The sequence below is a fragment of the Amblyomma americanum genome, chromosome 10 (assembly GCF_052857255.1).
Source record: "Amblyomma americanum isolate KBUSLIRL-KWMA chromosome 10, ASM5285725v1, whole genome shotgun sequence".
Lineage (NCBI taxonomy): Eukaryota > Metazoa > Arthropoda > Arachnida > Ixodida > Ixodidae > Amblyomma > Amblyomma americanum.
The window spans coordinates 108166715-108188201 of record NC_135506.1 but is presented as its reverse complement, the minus strand read 5'-3'; the positions used below and the strand labels follow the sequence as shown (position 1 = coordinate 108188201).

The 21487-nt window shown below is 47.1% G+C and overlaps 1 protein-coding gene and 2 long non-coding RNA genes across 3 annotated transcripts in view; all 3 read left to right on the top strand.

The window, feature by feature from the left end:
* The first annotated feature begins 1223 nt into the window (after positions 1-1223).
* Positions 1224-10733, top strand: LOC144108615 (uncharacterized). Its single transcript, XM_077641806.1, has 8 exons — positions 1224-1249; positions 2966-3092; positions 4485-4641; positions 6830-6884; positions 9496-9668; positions 10229-10334; positions 10433-10538; positions 10637-10733. The coding sequence occupies exons 1-8, from the start codon at positions 1224-1226 to the stop codon at positions 10661-10663; spliced, it is 777 nt and encodes a 258-aa protein (XP_077497932.1). The 3' UTR covers positions 10664-10733.
* A 2646-nt stretch (positions 10734-13379) lies between these two features.
* The window catches only part of LOC144107157 (uncharacterized), a 107416-nt gene continuing 99308 nt past the window's right edge, over positions 13380-21487 (top strand). The window contains exon 1 of the long non-coding RNA XR_013309238.1: positions 13380-13541. This is a non-coding gene — a long non-coding RNA (uncharacterized LOC144107157). The remainder of the gene's footprint in view (positions 13542-21487) is intronic.
* On the top strand, positions 16143-20262 carry LOC144107626 (uncharacterized). Its single transcript, XR_013309334.1, has 3 exons — positions 16143-16345; positions 17319-17430; positions 20098-20262. It is a non-coding gene; the product is annotated as an uncharacterized LOC144107626 (long non-coding RNA).

Sequence of the window (21487 nt, the reverse complement as noted above, 5' to 3'; positions counted from 1 at the left end):
AGTGGATTTGTCTTCGGTGTCCCCTTTAGAGTTTTAACGTTTACGGCAAATGTATTTAACATTTCTGAACGTTAAACTTTTATCCACCCAAAATGTCCCGTTCCCCCTTCCCCAGTGTGGATTTGCAGGCCACGGTCACCGCGCCGCAGGCCGACCTCTCAACCTCTCTCTAAGGACCACTGCCTGAAGCTGAAACAGATTTTTTCCGCAGATTACTCTTTACTGAAGAGCGTTAGAGCGCATGAAATAGATTAAGAAGATAGTTTAACGCACGCTAATACTGCCGCATAAGAATATGAGCACTGAAGAGACATTAGTCACGAACAGGACAGAGCCTACCTTTTGTAACCTAGCCAAGCAATTACATGTTTTGATATAATTTCTTCTGTATCATTATTGTGACTTATAAATCTGAAAGGAGCGCGTTGCCAGGAATTTTATGCCGGGTTCATAGCGTTGTTTCAGCCTTTGAGGAAGGGTCAGAAATAAAACCAAATCGAAACAGAACCATTAAATCCTTATGACCCATGGCTCGTGTGGGCAAAGCGACCTGCGCGCCGACGGACCGTTATTTTCCGAGCGAATAATTTAGGACGAATGATCTGAAGGCTCGTTGCACACGCCGCCATTTTCTTTAACCAACTATACGAGACTTTCTCTTTTATTTGCAGCGTTGTCTCGTTCCTAAAAGAGAGTTGCGTTTCCACTGCCTCCCGCGACTTAAGCACGTCAAGACTGGAAAACTAGCGACTGCACCTTCAACGACCGCTGCGAGAAAGCAGGTGGACGTGGTGATAACCGGACTATTACGTTCAGCCGCCACACTGAGGATTACCGGTAAGCATGGGATCAAGTTTCGGCGCAAAGCCTGCCTTTGCTCTAAGCCACTAAATCGCAGCCGATGCCATTAAAGTGAAATCCCGTTAATGCTAACGTGATTAACGGAAACTTAAGGGTTAGCGTTGTTGATAACCTCTGTATTTGAATCTTGAATAATTCGACGCCTTCGTCTGTTTCTCTCTAGCTTCGGATATTAGCCTTGAGACTGTACCACAAAAATAGAGACAATCTAATGCTGCGGGCTCCATCCCGTTGCTGCAGCTCGCTCTTAGAGGAAAATGAGATTTTAAATTTGTAGCTAGTCGAAAGTTCCTTGTAGCAGGAATTTGGCAAAGCCGGCTGGCTATAAATTATAGATGACTTTCAGAGCTGTTAGCATAACGATGATACACATTGGAATAGCCATGCGGTGGGATCCTTATACGTATCCTGGGCGCCACTGCAGCTATGTTGCACAGCAAGTGCTGCAAACAACCTCCGCCTCTAACGGTGGCGCCATTGTTTCGAGTTCCAAACAATAAGTTCGAATTTGAATTCGTTTTTTCTCTCTCATCTCGTGGCAGTCCGCTATCAGCTGCCTTGAAAGCACGCCGGTGCAGGCGCCTTGAGATCAAGAAGTATTTTGCAAATTTGTACATCGTGAATTCCGAGGTCCAAATTCGCGAGTTCTAAGCAGGGAGTTCAGCCCATAGGTGTATTTTTCTTTGTAATTCTTAGGATGCCGAGCCTTCTGTGACTTCCTGTTTGGGAGTCTTCTGAATACACGTGGTAGCCGACCTTGAAAAGATCCTTGTGTTTCCTCCAAATAGAACGCAGTAACCCCAAGGCTACGCAGCATAAGGCAGCAGGACCTGTGCAAATCCGGCCCTTACTCCACGCTGTCGGCTATGGTTACCTCGGGGTCCGGTTGGAACACCCTCCCACTGCAGAGCCCCCGGCAGCTTACATTAAACCGGAACTCTGCACTCTGGCTTCTGTCATCCATACCATATCGTATACCATACGATACCATAGCACGTCATACCGCATCATACCATACTTCTTTCCCACCTGGCATTATACACGCCCCTTCATTCTCTTTTCTACCTGTTATGAATTTTCTTCATCCTCTTCCATGACACGTGACTCATGACTTTCTCCTACGTCTGTAGACGAGTACCTTGTGGAGCTCGCACTTCTGGAAAGCCTCGCAAGTTCGGGAACATTTCGCATTGGTTCAGCTCGCGTTTAGTTTAATGCATTTCCGCTTTCTTACTTTGTGCTCGGGACAACGCAGTCTGCCTCGTGCATTCTATATGCCTGGGTGTCCTGGGCCGGAACCGTGGCCAAACGTTTTGAGGTGGCATTTATACTGGCACAAAAAGTTGGGGCCGTCGAACTGCTTGATACAGGGCAGTCACGCGTCTGATTTTTCACCCATCACCCGCGTTGGACGCAGGGCGCGTTCGGCGTGCCTCGGCGATCGACGGGCGTTGGAAAAACTACTTTACGTGATCTATTGGTAAAACTAGCTTCATTTAAGATGGCTCTATGGCCTACTGCTATGAAGAGGTGTAGGCTATGGCGTCATGGCCACTGTTATGCCGGCAACAATAAATCTTGTTAAGAATCTCTCCTTTTTCCAAAACCCATAGGGTCTAGGGACCATACCCATAACGCACAACGGTTTTCTTTGCATGTCTTATGTGCAAAAGTGAGTCCTGGTGATAACCTGCTTCCGGCGGTCTCTGTCGTAGGAGCAGTCAGATGGGGCACTGCACGGAGGCAGCGAAGCATAATGCGCCAGCGTCAGCGTCAGCATAAACTACTATTCTTTGAATGGAATTATTATTGTTTTTCTGCGGCCAAATGGTAAAGCTTCGCGTAATAAACCCGTTGACAAGTATTTGGTGCTCTTGCAAGTAATATTGAGCAAGGTGTATTCCAGGACGGAACTGGCATGAAAAGAATTTGTGACAGTACACATTCAATACACGCAGTGGAATAATCGTACGGCCAGCTGTACAGCGCAGATTCCAGTGTGATTAGTGCGATATGTCTACCTGTCACAGGTGTTGTCACATCCCAAAAGAAGAGGCTTGGCATTTTCCGCATATTCGCAGTCTTCCTCCTTATGGGCAGACAGGGCGAGGCAGCCGCAGCATCAATGCTGGAGAGCAGCTTTCCGTCCATGTTGGCCGCCCAGTCACCAAGCCGTATCCTGGAAGCAGGCAAATCACCGACGTGGCTGTCCAGTGTGGTCGACGGTCTGGGTGAGTGAGCATGGCCTCGTGTGTTTGGTCTGAGTGCAATGAGCTGCACAGTTGGCAGTTGTATGTAATGCAACTTCAGCAGAAGAAACAGGGGCTGAAAGAAGGGAACATTGAGGGTGTGCTTTTCTTATATCCTACTCGCCGCTACGGCTTATATTATATGACGTTCGCTGCAGATCTCGAGTTCATGGTTTTGTTGCCATCTCCGAAAGCCAGATGGAGACGCTTGTTCAGTAGGGCACATTGATTCAGGCACCCAAAACAGGTTTCTAAAGAAAACGCGCAGTGACCCCACGTCTTACTGGCCTGATAAAATAAAAAGCGGTAATATCACTAAAGACGTCTGGCTTCAAGGCTGTCTGGAACTTAAAATGGCCGCGGTGGTGTTCTACGAAGGTGTTCGCCGTGCAGAAGCGAAGGAAAGCAAGTATCAGCCATGGTGACTCATTCAGTCGGCCGCTGATCCCGATGATGCGGTATCAAATGCAAGCCGCGGTTCGGTGAAGGTGATGCGTATAAAACTGCCGTGCGCTCTGCGATGCCAGTGCAGGAAGAACACAAGGCAGTCGAATCTAATCCGGAGTCATCCGCTGCACCATCTATTTTTCCCTTCTTTTTTTCTATCCCTCCTCCATACCGTCCGTCACGGTGCAGTTCAGGTGTCTACCGAGTGCGATGCCGTTACTGCTTCCTTAATTTCGGCATCGCCAAATATTTGTTACTGTCGCAGTGGCCGTATTTCGATGCAGGCGAAACACAGAAGGCACCCGTTTGGTTTGCGATTTCATTGCACGTTAAAGATCCTCAGGCAGGCGAAACCTAAGCACCACAGGTATTCGGCTGAGTATTGGAAATGACTGGTTTCACTCTGGTCCTACGTTGGACTGGCCTTTGCCAATATATTTCCAATATTGGGCCGATCAGTTGTGCTGCCGGGGAATTATTCGTAAACAAAGACAGGAAGAGTTTGAACGGACACGGAAGTTCCACAGGACTGGCAGTGTTCACGACAGGAATTTGTACTAAAAGAGCAAAGTAAATGTTTCATTTGGTTTTGACTCAATAGCAATAACGCACCATGAGGCCAAAATGCTTCGGCGGTCTTATAATTCTCCAACTAGATGGAGGGCACACACCTCATCAGACGGAAGCATTCTCTTTGACTGGAGTGGAGTGACGTCAAAAATCCGGAGGTCAAGCTACATCTGGTAAAAGCATCAAAAGCCGCCAACATATAATGGCGTTTTGCGCCATCTCTTTGCTATGGCGTCGCTTGTGGCGTCATCCTTTACTTCACCACGCTTTCGCACGTCGCACATTGGTTTAAGCGAGTTAAGCCCCAGCTAATTTTTTTTCGACCTGCTATATGAGGCATCCTTGTATTCTTGCCAGGCCTGCTTGCTCGAGCAGAATCCTGCGTTTCCTTTCCTGTCACGGGAAAAGTTCACAGTGCCTGCAGGACCTCACCCAACGTCCGAAGCCCCGAGGCCGAAGCGTGGAAGCCGGTGGTGCGTGGCCAGCCTCCGGAATTATTGGATTGCGTGCCTCGGTGAGTCACGATATGCCTCGGTTCATAGTTAGCTTTAACGGTAAAGTGCCGAACTACTGCGGTAGAATCTGAATACTAATTCCCGTAATTCGAATTGGCGTTTTACACGAAGTCACATTTTGGCATTACCAGTTTTGATGGAAGAGGAAAGTGCAACTGTGGATATTTCGCGGGTCGTTATTGAGTTCACTTCCCCTTGTCGGCCAATCAGATAATGCGTCCTGTCATATAGTTGAGCATCCGCATCGTGTGCAGACGCTTCAGGTGTTCCTGTTACGTAATCGTCGGGAACCGGGTTACTGATACGAACAACTCCGTCCGTCCAAGGGCAGAAACACCTAAAACAGTCCTCACGCGATGTCAAATTTCAGTCAGATATACTGAACAGTGATGTCGCTCCCCGTGAATGAACTTAACGCTTTGTCACGCTGTGTACTACACAGTTTTGTACGAAGTGATCTTGGATTTGTTTCTGAGAGTTGGCTGCACTAAGCAGTGATTTGTTTCAGATCAATTTTGCATCAGTCATCTTCGCAAATGAGATGGATTTTGTCTTATAGGGAACGCAGCGAATGAAAACTTCGGGCCTTCTTAACCACATTCTTAAAGGAGAAGTGCATTCCAAAGTGAGAATCACGCGCACACAAGTAACGCACAAGTACTTGCTTTTGGGAGGTAAGACGCCTAAATGCGGGAAATGATTCATGTCCGTTTATACTGTCCATTTCTGGAAACGCATCATCATACTTGATTATCAAAATTTTACGAATAACCTGGGAGGGCGGGTCGAGACTGATCCTTCGTGCCACCCGCAAAGTTCTCGTGTGCGTAAAGAAATTCACGGTTCGGTTTGTTTGTTACCTGAACGAAACAATTCTAAGGATGATTACGATATTCAATGCGAAATTTGAGCGCAGCTCTGTCGGTGTTTCGATTTTGCAGTGTATTCATAGGAGAGAGAGAGAAAAAAACTTTATTTGGGTGCTTTCAAGAGCTTGGCCTCTCGAGGCCTCCGTCGTCTTCACTGCGCTGGCGACTTGAGGCCTCTTCTTAAGCAAGGTTGGGCCCCTATTCCAGAGGTCCACTAAGCCTAGCTACCTCACTTGCGTGCTGCACTGAAGCCCTTTGGGCCGTGAGCTCGCAGCTGGTGAGCCGACTCACCCATTGCTCCGCACTCGGGTTATTGTGTTGGCGGAATGTTTGGTTGCGTTTACATTCCCATGTGATGTGGTAGAGTGTGGGTGTGGCCCCGCACCAGGGGCAGGTATCTCTGTACTGCGTCGGGTAGATTTTGTTTAGGATGTATAAATTTGGGAAGGAGTTTGCTTGCAGTCTGCGCGAAAACGCTGCTTCCTCTTTCGTCAGGGCTTTATGCGGTGGGGGGTATTTAGATCTCGTCCCCCTGTGTAGGTTTAGGATGTCTGTATATCCTCTCTCACACTCGTGTGGGTGATACTCCGGTGCATGCGACTGCCCCCTGACTTAAGGATCATAGTGTTTAATTCGGCGTGCTCAGCAAACGTGAAGAATAAATCCAAACATCCGAGGATGTATCCTTGCCTTAGAAGGATGTTTCCCTTCCGGAAACATCTCTTTTATGACACAAGATACGCCTTCTACCACATGAATTTTGCACTACTATTGCGGTTTACAGCTACCTTTGCTCCATCAAAGAATTTTATATACAACGCTCTCCGACTCAACCGTAAGCTTTAACCCAACTCTCACCCTAGTCTTTCTGAGCGAGAAAATCACATCCTTCGACAGATACAACTCAACACACTTGTCACGACTGCACGACTTTACCTGTACAAATTCCGTCGCGATCCTTCATATACCAACTGTCCTGCCCCTTATGCCAACCTCGCCTACTGTTTATTCTCCTACCCGGTTTCTCTGCAATCGTATTTCTTTCGCACCCCCTTACACGCACTGTCGGGAGCTGGCTGGACTGGCTTGAAGCTGAAGGTGAACACGAACAGCGTTTTCTTGTGCAGCAGGCCATCGTCGTCTTAGGCGTCTAAGTGTTGTGCCTAAATAAAGTCTCACATTACTGCCGCTACTATCGTATACCATTTCGTCCTCCTTTACGGGTGATGTCCCTATGACATACCACTTCACCGCGTCCTCTATTACTCAGATGGCACTGAAATCTTAATGATCATTGACAGTTTCTGTTTTTTTTCAGGGACATGCCTGGAGCACTCGGCTTATGCTCGATTACCAAGGAGGCACTTGATCAGGTAAGCCTGGCTTCCCTGTTCGTCCAAGGTGCGGCTGTCCAAGAAGTTCTCGAGACACTAATCTAAAGAAAACGATCAATTTTCTGCCTGCTTAGAGACGGGGCCACGTATTTAGGTATGCAAGGTGCAGTTGACGGCGGGGCAGTGCAGACTATCTCCTTTGGTTTGCGGCAGCATGTTTAGGCTGAAAAGGAATTAATTGCATTTCCGAAACATTTTGACCCACACGTGTCCCATTCCACAAAGGTGTGTCAGCCGATGGAGAACCCGACTAGGACGTGCTGGTTGGTTGCCCCTCATTTGTGCTGGAGGCTGTGAGGCGGTTATGGCTGCTGTTCCGTGTCCAGTAGCTACGTCGATAGTCGGGGTTTCCCACGGGGGCCTACCTTGCAGTGAGTTGCGAATCCCCAGGAGGACTGTCAGGGCACTCTCCGTGGCCATGTGAGTGGGCTGCGGCCCACAATGCCCCTTGTCAGTGTATGGTAGCAGGTGTGGAGGGGTGTTTGAATGGGTACTGGCCGACGTGGTTTCAAAGGCCGACCAAAATGTCCAAAACGACTATGCCGCATGCACTCCCTTTTGGTGAAAAGAGCGCGGCACCCAGCCGCTGCGTGTTTGTTTCCGATATCGAAGTGGGGTCTTCGAGGGGGCTTCCAGCCAGACAAACGAAGTCTGGGCTGTGGAGAATATGCAACCGACTCGCATTCCATGTCAAAGAGTCAAAGAGTTTATTCAGGCAACGTGTGGTACATTTGCCTAGGGCGCAGACCAAAAGGCAAATGGATGCCTGACAAAGAGTCTGTGCCCTTCTTGCTCCCAATCGAGAGCACAAGACATTCAGCGTATAAAATAAACACTAAACGAGAAATTACAGAGTGGATTGGTTAACATTGAAACTTGAGTTACTTCATATTGAACATTTATGTACAACAGTAGGGCAAAAACTGCGAGAAACGACAGAATAAAAAAAAAAATAGTGGTCATGCCTGCAGTGACAACAGATACATAGTGATGCTATTTTTGAAAGCTTTCAATGATTGACTTTCCTGGATAATGCTTACAGCAGGATGGTGATCATTTAAAAAACTGGATTTGTACGTATTTTTTCCTTATTATAACATATGTTTTGGGTGTTGTAGGATTGTGTTTTCGTTAGATACTGATGACAAAAAGCGGTTGGGGATGTCGCGGATGAACACCATGAAAAGCTTCCTGCCTGTGTGCAAATACTTGGGACTGCGCCGAAGCTACCCCCTCCCCCCCCCCCTCACAGGGGATTCAGGCGGCAGCACGGCAACAGGGGGCAGCTTGCTGGAACAGCAGCACCTTGGTCGCACCCACTTCCATCACACCCCCCCCCCCCCTCAGCGACCGGTAAGGCTGACCATACTGTAGCCAGTTAGTTGCCTGTCAGCGATAGTTTGGTTAACCAGCTTGCTACTCAAGACAATTCACCAGCTTTGCGATGTACGCGAACATGGTAATATTACGCTGCAAAACCCGTATTTTCATCCCGGAAGGCCTATTTTCGAACATTTTTGAAAGTATTTCGTGGTCGTGTGTGTGTGCATGTTTCTCCCTTCCGCCCTGTGTTAATCTGCGCAAAGTTTTCGTGAATATGTTGCTACACCAACAGGCCCAACATTTTGCTCTACGAATCTTCCCGGAAACACGTGGCATTAATATCAACACTGGCGGAATTGAATACATTTTCAACAAGAAGGAAAACTGGAGGAGTAAAACCCTGCACATACATTGGCTACGCGAACAGAAGCATGACAATCAATTACCAAGAACCCTGTGGTGGTTTTGCATTTGTTGAAGCCCCTGTCAGCCCAACCACTCTTCTTAAGATGCGATTTAATGCCTACCAACAAGGTACATTAGTCTAAACTGCCTCAAGTATTCCACACAAAAGGCTTTAACGAAGTCAATAATATATCCCCTCAATATCGCTTTAGAATTTACGCACACAAAGCAAGAAGCGTAAGAACTAATTATTGAAAACAGGATCTTACTTATCAAGCAATAAAGTTGCGTTGCCCTCACGAGCGCTATTTTGACCTTACGCTGCCATTTAAGCCACTCGAATTACAGTATACACGTCTTAATGGCCATTGAACATTTTATACATACAACAGACACTCATATGTATTATCAGACCTCATAACTTTGTTGTCAGGTTTCTTCCATGTTAACTATTTCAAATTATTTCCACTTCGAGATTTCCGACCAGTTTTCTGACCAGTGCGTTGTCGCGATCATGTTTGTTTCAAAGCGTAAGTTGTATTAATCTACAGCCTGCACTGAGTATTGGCATGTGTCGACGTTTTATCTCTTAAGTTGAATATATTGCCGCCAGGTGTCCCCGGGCGGCGCCTTGAAATATTGAAGTTGAATATTAAGGTTGAAAAGTTTCCCCTGCTATTAATTTTCAAGGTGAGACAAGGTCTCGACAGATTCATGTCTTTTATTATTTATTTATATACAGAATACCTGCATCGCCTCCAAGGCATTATCGCATTCCATTTTTTAAAATTAAAATGAAGTGTACTGAATTGAACTACCTATTCATTTTGTGGCATTCTCATTTGACGTCCTCTCAATGCAGCCGGTCTTGGAGTAAAGATTGTCATCCCAGCCGGTCTTGGAGTAGACACTCGAGTTTCCACTTATTCCTGCGGAGAAAGCACCCACAGGTCGGTTCCGCCCCCGAAGCCGCAACGCGGAAGCAGGAGGAGCCATCGGTGCTGATTGCGCCGCAACTGAGGGCTGAGCCCTCCGGTTAGTCCCGAGTACTTGGCTCATGGTATCAATCGTCCCTGCGCCAGTAAAGCAGCAATTCATTAATTCGTATGCCAAAACCAAGTGTATTGAGGAAGCTCCCTTAACGCGAACCCCGCTCAGTTCGAATTTTAAGTCCCTTTCGAGAACGAATGACCGAGATTCGACTATAATGGAATCTTGTTAGCGTGAAATCGGTTGTTTCGAATTGGCACTTTCATTTTCTCAACACCAAGTGTACTGAGAATGCTCCCCTTAATTCAGACTCGGCGCAGTTGTAATACTCTAAAGCAAAAGCCTTTAATTGCTCATAATCGCGGTGACCGTGCGTCCGGTCAGGTGACCTCCTCGCGGTGACCGTCCGTCCGTTACATCGCCACCTAGGTCACGTTACCTAGGTCAGGTGGCGCCACAATCGCGCAAGATTCTCTTTTCCTCTACCCTGAAATGAATGCAAGCGCGTCAAATTTAAATCAGTGCAATATAATCAATATAGACCCAAAATAATCCTAGTATATAGTACCACTATAGTCCCAATATAATCTGTCCCTGCTCCCCAGGAACAACCAAGGCGGCTTCAGCGTTAGCGAGAAAGCAGGTGGCCGTGGCGTGGACACCCTCTGCCCCACCAGTGACTTCAAGGCGTCACTGTCCCCTTCTGGTCGGGTGAGCCTGCGGATAATTTTTGTGATGATGGGAAGGGTTGGGGTACTTGGCACACCATTTTATCTCTCTCCTGTACAATCTATGTCCCTGATCCCCAGGAACATCGTAGGCGGCGGAAACCTTAGCGAAAAAGCAGGTCGCCGCGGCGTGGACACCCTCTGCCCGACCGGCGGCCTAAAGGCGTCACTGTCACCTTGTGGTCGGGTGAGCCTGTGGATACTTTTTGTGTTGAATGGAGGGATTGAGGTAGTTGGCACACAATTTTATATGTCTCCTATATACTCTATGTCCCCATTCCCTAGGAAAATCCTAGGCGGCAGCAGCCTTAAGAAGAAAGCAGGTGGCCTCGGTCTGGACACCCTCTGCCCGACCGGCGGCCTAAAGGCGCCACTGTCTTCTTCTGGTCGGGTGAGCCTGTGGATACTTTTTCTTATGAAGGGAAGGGTTGGGGTAGTTGGTACCCCATTTTTTCTGTCCCCTATATAATCTATGTTCCTGTTACCCAGGAACATCCTAGGCGGCGGCAGCCTTAGCGAGATAGCAGGTGGGCACGGCGTGGGTACCCTCTGCCCGATCTCCAATAAGATTTCATGTTTGCTCAAGTAGCGCACCACGTCTCTGCCGGACTAACCTCTGTGCAGATTAGAATGCAATCCACGCTTCGGTGGCGCCATTACATGTACTATATTTCGTTCTTCCTCAGATTTTCTGAAATATGTCTAATTCAGACACCACATTGGCTCCAACAAGGTTTTTCGGAAGTCCGCCTACAACTGCAGGTAAATTACATGCGTAAATTACCGATAAACTACATGTCTGTGTGCGTGGGCGTGCATGTATACGTGGACAAGGCGTAGTTGACATCACTGGTGTAAAAACGAGGCAGCTGTGAGATAACGTGACATTGCCTTGGCCTGCAAAAAATACAACGCAGTGCAAATTCTTCGTGCCAACAGCACGCCGCAGTTGCATTTAAAGCTGAAAGTACCTAGCCTGGAACAAAGTTTCTGCTGCGTTCTGTAATCTGCTGTGTTGCTACTGACGATTCAGGAAGTGTGGTAGTTTATAGTTTAAACAAAAGTAAAGCAAAACGCAAGAGAAATGTGTGTGTAGACCACTGAGACTGCTATCTACTTGAGATTTTTGGTGGCAGTAAGCGAATAACATTCCAACTAAACATAGCCGTAACTTAGGTTGTGAGAGAAATTGACACTTGCATTCAACATCTGTAAGCTTTAAGTGTAGCTTCGATGCGGCGGTAGATGCAATATCGGCGACAATTACAAAATATTCTTCGGCGCTGTTAAGCGGCACCCCGTCAAGGCGGGAGCAAAGAAAACTGTCCGGGCAGAAATCTTCTAACGCGTGAGAATATTTGCCAAACACGTTATCCTCTCACCAAAGATATGGGGCTCAAGTCAGTGAGAAGAGTGCGTCGCATATGCTGAATGAACGCCTAGCTATAAAAGAGTAAAGAGCGCTTTTGATTTGAAGTCGAGCCGAAAAAAGGAGATATATCCGCATAAGACATGTGATTCAGGATGTTGTTACTCTTCCTTCGCGATCTTTTTTATTTACATCGGGAATTTTGTGTTTGCCGTTTGGGCTCTCCTGAACAACCATCTTTCTAACGTTTTAATGTGTACGTTTGCCACTGCAGCATTACTGCAAAGAAAATGAACTTCCTATTTTCTACTCAGGTCTTTGATTATTTACGATCAATAGGATTTTGTATATCAGGTCCAATGTGCTTTCTGTCACAGGCTTTTTCGAGTAATGATAGTGTATATAATAGACACGGATGTAAGTCCCGCGAATGCTTTTAATGGCTCAGCGGCCTATACTAAATACCAGCCGATACGAAGAGGGAGTGCTTTTCATTTCTCCAGACAAAGGTCTAGCCACGGATACATCTCACAATAAAAAAAAGCACGTAGAAGGGTTAATTAAAAATGTGCAGTGAGTATACAGTCTGGCATGTCTGACAAAATATATGAAAAACTTCATGGACCCAATACATAGAGATGCAAGGCAGACTTCTAGGGAAGCTGATGGTGCCAGCCGAAGACGGCGGAGCATATACGAAAAAAGCTGACCATTATATCTAAAAATCTTGTTTTAATGCCGATATTGCTCAATACATAGCGTTTCCAAGCAGTGCAAGATAACACTGCCCTTGTCAAGCCTGCTCGAGGTAGAAATACCGAAGTTCTATGCCCCTGTACGAAACCAAGATCGTCCCATGCATAAAAGCGTCTTTGTAAGTAGGTCTCTTGCGAGAAACGGGTGTCTCCGTTACGGCGCCAACGCTTAGGGTTGTCCATGTTCCGCCAGGAGGCACCATTTTCTTTCCTGGCTTCATGTCGGGGCAGGAAGCTCCTAAATTCCTGTCCAAACCAAGGCTTCTATGCCTGGCCAAGAAGCCGAAACTGCGGCAATTAGAAATAATATAGGCGGAGTTTTATATGGCTCTGACTGAAAATGGTACGGTTGTCAACGCCATAATCGGCTAAAAAGATAATCGAGGCATGATGAAGGAATCTGAAAATATTTAGGCTGTCATATGGATGTTTTCATTGCAGGTGTCGTCGTCGAGAAGAAATTAGCGTTTCCGCTGTAGCTATGCACAGCGAGCCAACAGCCGGAAATTCGTTCAAGCCGCAGCGTGAATGCAGGTGGGGCCGGCGAACATCTTGCCGACTAAACAAGAACCATCAGGCTGCAAATGGGAAGCAGGTGCCGGCCGCTCCTGAGAACGTCCGAGCAGGCCTCTAGGTAATTTGAGCGACGAGTTGTACGCACGACCTCTTCTAAGGTTGGGTGCACCGAGGAGACCCGGAAGGTATCAGTGTTCTGTCACGGCATGGCAAATTCTCTGACCTTTCACGTGGCAATATTCTTTGGTGATGGCCCTTGCCGTGCGAGTAATATATGAGTACATGTTTCAGTATATGCGTGGCCCCGACCGAATGCACATGACATTTCGCCGCATCATTCGTCTATCTGATATATACATGAGACTTGCATTCATTCCAGCATGCTCTGCTTCGAGAGGAAAGTCGTGCGCTTCCAATACCTCATCGGGGGAATAACACGCAGTTCCTGGACGTGAGGCTCCACCTCCAGCGACCGCAGCGAGGAAGCGGGTGGCGCTTTGGACGACGCCACACGGACGACATCGGGCGGCCGCTACGCTGGGAACCATCGGTAGGCATGGGTTCAATGGCCTTCCCGTAGCCTGTGTAGCCTCTCTACCCCACTAAAACAGAGCCGCTACCACTAGGGCAGGATCTCGTTATTCGCTTAATTCGAATTCGAGTTGATTCGAACTGCACGTTTGGTTTGCGAGTATCTCCTGTTTTGGTGCCCCTTCGTAATTCGAATACCTTTACCTTAGACTTAGACCAATACCTTTCCCTTAGGCCACCGCGGTGGCTGAGTGGTTATGGCGCTCGGCTGCTGGCCCGAAAGACGCGGGTTCAATCCCTGGCGCGGCGGTCGAATTTCGATGGAGGTGAAATTCTACGGGCCCGTGTACTGTGCGATGTCAGTGCACGTTAAAGAACCCCAGGCGGTCGAAATTTCCGGAGCCATAAACTACTTGATTTAGAGAAAACCTAGCGCAAAAACATGCAACCACAAAGACAGAACAGACGAGACACAAGCGCTATTTTTTTTAACTCACAACTGGCTTTTTATTGAAGAAGGAAGCAGTTTATATACGGTGAAGCTTCAAGGGGAGAGAAGGGTGACAAGGAGGAGAAGGTGAACAAAGGGAACATCGCTTCGCAAAAAACAGGCAGGCAGCCAAAAGGCATACAAGAAAAAGAAAACGTTACGTGATAACTGAATCTAAAAATTGATACTCTGAATCAAAGAGAGATAAAGAAGGGGTACTGATGCACCTACTGCCATATTTCTTGATGTAGAAAGCCTCCAGACTAACACGCGCCGTCTTATCTGTGCCCTTGCCAAGAATCTTCGTCTCATTCAAAATCGTCTCGCACCCGTCGCAGCTCATTACGTGTGCAACCAACTGCGGCGTCTTTCATAGCCTCAGTCGCTTTGGGACGTGAAACCCGCATAGACCAAACCAAACCGAATGATGGACATTCTAGTGTGCTCCAAAAGAGAAAAAAAAACTACAGAACGGCTGCCACTACGTAACGCGAGATTCAGCGAGAGTCTGCTTACGCGACTGCTACTACTACAATACGCCGCTAAGCCAAGTGAGTTGGTCTTTAATAGCAGTCGCTGTATAACTATTTGCAACCTGTATTTGCAAGGTTCGATCCCGTGGCTTCACGCAACTGTTATGAGCAAATGCTTTTCTATGCAGAAATATGGGAAGCGATATGTAATTCTTGCAAAAACGGAGCCCGCGAGAAACGAAGACAATTCTAACCCTGTATTTGGCGCATGAAAGCGCCGCTTAAGGTAGATTCACACGACGGACCATTGCCAGAGGAGAAATGGGACATCACGTAACAACTGGACCGCAGTCTCATATTGCGTAGCCTGAATTCAGGTTTATGGGAAATAAAACGGAACAACGAGGCACATACATGAGTACCTTTTAAAACTTGATGCGCCAAATGTACACAACCCTCTCGTTGAAACTTAAGCGTACCACTCCGCTACATCATGTATGATATGGAAATAGTAGAATCGATGAGTCAGAATTTGTTGTGTACGGAATGATAAAAATTCAGTGCGTAAAGGGGTCACTATCTCTGACTCAGCCTCCGGCTGCTTGGTACATGAAGACAGTGTATACGACAATCCCGCCTAGAATGGTGGATGATGGCGTTAAAATAAATCCCGGTGCCCGGAACTACTGTGGGCAGGTATTCTGGGGAATAGGTTATATCATTTATACCTTTCCCATGCTTGGCCAGGCATCGCTCCCTTGATGCGAGGACAGGAGTTCAGGATCATTTGTTCGAAAAGTGTAACGCCAACGCCAATGAACAGAATGAACGCGGACAGCCTATACTAATAATTATAGAAACAGGCGAGCGCTCGGTTTCTGGGCTGGCGGGTGAGTGATGTCATAGCTGTCACGTGGTCTCTCCTCGGTTCAGTCAAAGTCGCGCACACCGCGCACATGGCGAAGAAGCTGCATAGGGAAGTAGTAAAGCTTTTGCTTCAAAAATAGTAATAAGGTTGTGCAAACGTTTTATGTATTCATGTCACATGTAGACATTTTTTTAACAGCTAAGATTAGCAGTTTGCCCTTCTTATTGATCGAGTTACCCGCTTTTCCAGCTTTCTTTTTTATTGTTCTCGACTAGCCTTTGAGTAAGTACCAAATTTGTACTGCACATTTTTATCCACGTCATAAAGGCAGTGACTGCCATTCGTGCAACAGCGATCGGTACAGGTCCTAGGAAGCGTTTTTGAAATATCACTACGTTGTGCCTCGAGACAGACCAGATCTCTTAATCAGTGTCGACTTGGATAAAATAGAACAACCAGCAAAAGTGTGTCCGTCACATCAGAAGCACTAGCATGCAAATGTATGTTTGAAATGTACTGCACAAAACAAGACATCGGAAATGTTTATCGCTGTCATTTCTGGGCTTTCTTATCTGATATGTGTCAGCATTACAAACAACTCTGTTACTACGTGCAGCGCTTTAGCGCGTAGGATTCGTGATAGTCGCAAGCTGAATCTAAGGATTTGCCAAACTCTTGTGTCCCCTCCTTTTCTCTTTGCGCGGCGATAGATCATTCCACTTCTAGGATGTTCATTTCGTCGCGCAGGTAAGCGGCGCTGGCGGATTCCGGCCTAACCTCTTCAACGACGTCAAACCACTCAGAGCATCCGAGACGGAGGAGCTCCTCGTCATAAGGGAAAGCTGCTCCAGGATAACACAGCCCGGTTGGTTCGAGACTTCGGGGCTTTCGCACTGGCCAACGAGCGATAACCTCTAGGCTCGCACACTACGAACAGCCCTGGTGACCCACAAAGGAAGATACGTCTGCCAGTGGCCGTCACAGAAATGCGCGTACGGTATATAATTAGTTGTCGAGCCCTCGCATGGATGTCCACCGACATATGCGAGACAGTTATACGCCATATCCTTTCCTCAAACCTGGTTCGGGTGTCCACCTACATATGTGAGACAGTTACTGCTCCATTTCCTTCCTCAAATTTGTTGAGGCAGTGGCATACATTGTGGGGAGGAGGAGGAGGGATTTTTCACTCACGGCTGACGCTGACGACCCCGGCTTTTCTGCGACGCGACGCGAGCTGTCGCGTTAAAACTTTAATGCGTCGCTTGTCCACATATAAATAAGAAGGCGAGACATCAGCGTCTTATTTTATTCCGAACGACTTGATCTCCGCGCAGAGCTGACGCTGGAAAAAGCGGTTGGTTGCTGTACTCGGATGCAACTCAAGAATGAAGCGGCCAGTGCCCCTCAAAGGAGCCCTTCCAGCCAGTGGCGTCGATCAATCCTCCCCCTTGAATGATTCTCTACCTCTCCCTGTTAACATGTGCCCTTGAACCCGTTAGCGGGAAATCCCAGGGGGCGGCATATGAATGGAGGATAATTACGGCTTCAGAATGAGAATCTGTCTTTATTTGTTAATATTTTACATACGTGCAGTATATCAAACAGAAGGAGATCCCGAAGTTAAAGAGTGTTAATAGGATTAACCGCGACTTCAAGAAAATGGGCCGGCGCCATTGGCTGGAGGGCCTCCTTTGAAGGGCATCTGTCCCTTCGATCTTAAATTCTTGCTGGCTAATGCAATACCACAATCCCCCCCCTCCCCACCTCGCTCTCTGCTTATGATAAACGAAAACGGAGTGCCTACCATTATGAGCGCCCATCTATGTCACTGCAAATTCTTCATCGCAAAAACGTCAACGCATGCGTTTACTGCTCGCTCCGTGCGAGGTACCTGTATTTTTGGCTATGTGGGTCTTAGGTACGTTTCTAACTGATAACTGCTCATTTGTCCTTTTTCTTCAGACACATGGAAGGCGGTTCCCGCCGGCCAGCCGTAGCACGGAAGCAGGAAGGTTTTTTGCGCACTGCCACCACAGCAGCATGCTTCAGGCAGTCACTGCCTCCTATCTGTCTGGTAAGCCTGTGGTTTCTCGATAAATAGAAGCGAAGGTGTGGGGTAGTCGGTAGTTATTCGTCTGCCTCCTGTCGCGTAAGACAAAACCATAAGAATAAATTTGTTGGTGCTTCCGTGCTGTCTTGCTCGTTTGCGGCCACCCATTTCTGCAACAAGGCTTGTTAAAGAGTGTCTACTCGTCCTGTAATCTCCGTGTTACGCATTAGCAACGCTTCATATGCTCCCTGGTTTGACTGAGCTCGTGAGTCGCGACGGATTCCCATTTTTCTAATCACGAGCGAGAAGCAAGAAAAGGAGGGTCACAAGTTTCCTCATTCGCCCATACTTAGTCTCATAAGTACTTTGATTTGGGCTAGTTGGTTCATATCTTGAAAGAAGTTAGGACGGCGCTAAAACGACAAAGACAAAGAGGCACGAACACAACAGGACGGGCGCCAACTTGCAACTGAAGTTTAATGCACCAAACCCCTACATTTTATGCATCAACTGAGCCGTATCACAACAAGCTTATCACACAACAAAACGCAATTTCTTCAATAGTAAGAACATCGGAAGTAGGCGCTACTTTTACAGACCAGAGACGCCTTCTGCACTATCCACTTGATAACAGCATTATTCTTACTTTATAAGTCCCCAGATTAAATGATTGCGTAACCCACATGAAAGCAATTGATCATCCAAATGATACACACACGCTTGGGCAAGGCAACCAGCGCGCAAACTCAACAATCGTGATTTAACACAAAGAGTGAAAATGAAAGAATGACCAACAACAAACGCGGAAAATTTGGTGGACATGAAAACTTGAACCTTCGGGGAAACCTCCCAGCGTCAATGTACTATAATTATCGTCAAAAATTTAAAACCTTTGAGAAAACCTCCCAGCGTCAAAGTGCTACAATATTGGTTTCTACACAAACGTCTTTTCGGTCGATAAAACACATCGATGAAAAACAATGTATGCAGAAAACTTGCAAACGTTGAAACCTAAAGACAGCCTTCGAGAAACACCACCTCAGCGTCACTAATTGAAATGGACGGCCTACTAACGCATGCGCTTCCCGCTTTCTTAATAAAAAATGCCTCCACAACTTCTCGCTCAAATCTGTCTTTACCGCTCTTCAAAAAAGTTGTTTTGCTCAGATCCGGACTACACCCCTTGCACGTCTTGCAGTGATCTGCAAGGAAACGTCCATGATGTTGGCGCACATTTCGCAAGTGTTCACTGGCACGTTCATTAAAACATCGACCGGTTTGCCCTATGTAAACTAAACCGCAGCTTAGAGGAATCTGATATACAACTTGTGATGTGCATTTCGTGAACAGTTTTTGATGTTTAATAGGGCAAACCGGTCGTTTCTTATCCGGTTTTGACATTGTGCAAATCTTTGACAACTTTCATGGGGCCGAGAACACAACCTGCACCTGATGTTTGCTTGCGACTTTTTTTATACCATGGGACCCCTTATGCATGTACGGAATCACAGGGACCAATTTTTTTGCTTCCGGAAGTTTCTCATCACAAGGCCGCTTGAATTTCTGGATTAACATTTCAGAAACAGCCAAAATCAAATGGGGCGGGTAACCCGCTTCGTGCAACCTCTGAATTTGGGCGCCAAAGCTCATAGACATCGTGTGATGGCACGACTTTCATAAGCAGTTTACAGTGCAGTTGACAATGCGGCAATGGCTGAGCCAATGGGCATGGTGCGCGCTCCATTAATATTTTCCTCCGTGCCTGACTGCTCCGAATGGTGGCTCTATCTCTAAGGAGGAATGAGTAAATTATTCAACTCCTCTGTCTTCGTAGTAAGTGACCCCTGTTTTCTCTTAAGTTTCCTTTTTTAAGCTAAAGCTTCACTACGATAGGTAAAGCCGATTTCGCCGTGTGTTGCACCGCCTGTCACCAGCTATAAAACCGGCTGGAACAAAGCACCACCTATAATGAGTCACCGGCTACAAGAAAATACCACTGATTGCTTCACGTGACCATGACGTGTTTTTCTGCTCCATACCTCAGGCACACATAATACCCATCTGAAGTAAAAAAAAAACAAGAATACATGACTAGCTCTAGCTTGCTTCGAACGCATATTATCTCGGTCTATAGGAAGGTGCTCGCATATTATCTTTGTCTATAAGCAAGTGCTCATATGACATCCGCGACGCTATGGTAAAGCGCACATCTTGAGAGATATCTAGCTGGGCTCCGTCGATGACCCTGGTAGTCAACGTTATTGCTACTTCTCCCCCGCCTAAACGGAGAACGAACTGTGGCAAGGCCCCTTGTGGATCTGAACAAACGAAGATCGCGCCGAACCATAGTAATGTCTCTATAAGCGACGCTCTCCTGAGGGTTATGGTGGCTGTATCCCCATGCGGGCGCTTCCGTATAGGTTTGACCTTTTTCCGCCGGGAGACGACATTTTGTTTTCTGAGGACATCGAAGGCTTTAAATACGGACAGGAAGCTTCTACGTTTCTGCCGAAAACAAAGCATCTATGCCTGGCCAGGCACCCGAAAGTGCAGTATTTATTGGCGGCGTTTTATCTGCGTCTGTCTGAAAATGGTACAGTTGTCAACCCAATAATCGGCTACGCAGATTGTCGAGGCATAATAACTGAATCTGAAAACATCTAGAGCATCATATGAATATTTTCATTGCAGATGTCATCGAGAAGAAACTTGCGTTTCCGTTGTGGCCTGGAACTACCGGAAACCCGTTCAAGCCGCAGAGTGAAAGCGGGAGAAGCCAAACAGCAGGCTTCGCTGCCACGACAAGAACCCTGAGGCTGCAACTGCGAAGCAGGTGCTGCTCCCGGACAAATTCTTGCCGAGACATTAGGTAATTTGAGCAACCTGTTTTACGCACGCTCTCTTATAATATTGGGTGCACCGAGGAGATACCGTATGTTTGGGTGTTCTGTGACGGCGATGGCAGATTCTTTGACCTTTGACGTGGTAATATTTGAGGTTAAGCTTTGGTGAATAGCGCGTTACATGTGGTCAGTACTGCAAAGTGTCATGCGGACTCCAGTTCCTTGTTATGCGTCATGCAAGGCAGTGAGAGATTTTTTTGACGGCGGCCATGATTTATGAGGATCGGTAAGTAGAGAAGAAAGCACGCCATCTATGTTGATGTGAAGGAAGTGCGTCGGTAGACAGCAGCTCATAGTGGGGAACACAGAAGTAGGATACACAGGAGCAGCGGCCCTTACGCACCTCTATGCAATCTGCAGGTGCGAACTTGTTACACAATCGCCCACGTGGCGTCGGTCCGTCCGGGCACTAAGCGTTGCACAGTACTGTCTCCCACCGCTGCTCCTCCCTCGCCAATGCGACTTTTTGCACACAGCGTACTTTCCCCGTTTCGCTGTCCTCCTTGCAGACATAGCCACATCGACACACCACACCTCGTCATTGCAGCGAAACGAAATGCTAGGGGACGCGGTCCTGGCAGACTCCTTATGTACTTAGCGGAGGCTTGCGCGGTGTATTAATATTTTGTGACACTTTGTGACACTTTTGAACCCGCTTTTTCTAGTTCTTTTCATTTCTTCATTTCCTTAATTAAAAAAGATTTCCTTAACTCATCATTGCCTGTCGCACTCGAATCAATCGTCAATCACTAGAACCACAAATTATCATGATACATTTTTTTTACACAGCTCCCAATTATTTCTGACAGACGGTGCGTGTCAGAAAACCCATATGCTACCTCGCAAAAAAAGTTAAACTCCTTCCTCAGGCCGGGAAATCGAACCCAGAACTTTGAGGTCGCTAGGAGGGAACGCCAGACATTGGACAAAAATCCGCATGGTCGATTGCCGAACTAAGGTGAACCTAGTATATGTGTTGCCTTATGAGTGTTTCTAATCAGTAGGTGTGTCATTACAAAGAAGGAAAACATTTTTTAAATAAAGAAAATAAAGTCAACTACGAATGCTCCGCATTCAAAACCGGTAAATAGCCTGAAGTGCCCTCCGTAATTTATATCTTGACCCTTGCATCTTGAGGCAACATCGGCTTGCGCACAACGTGACCTCCAAGATGAGCG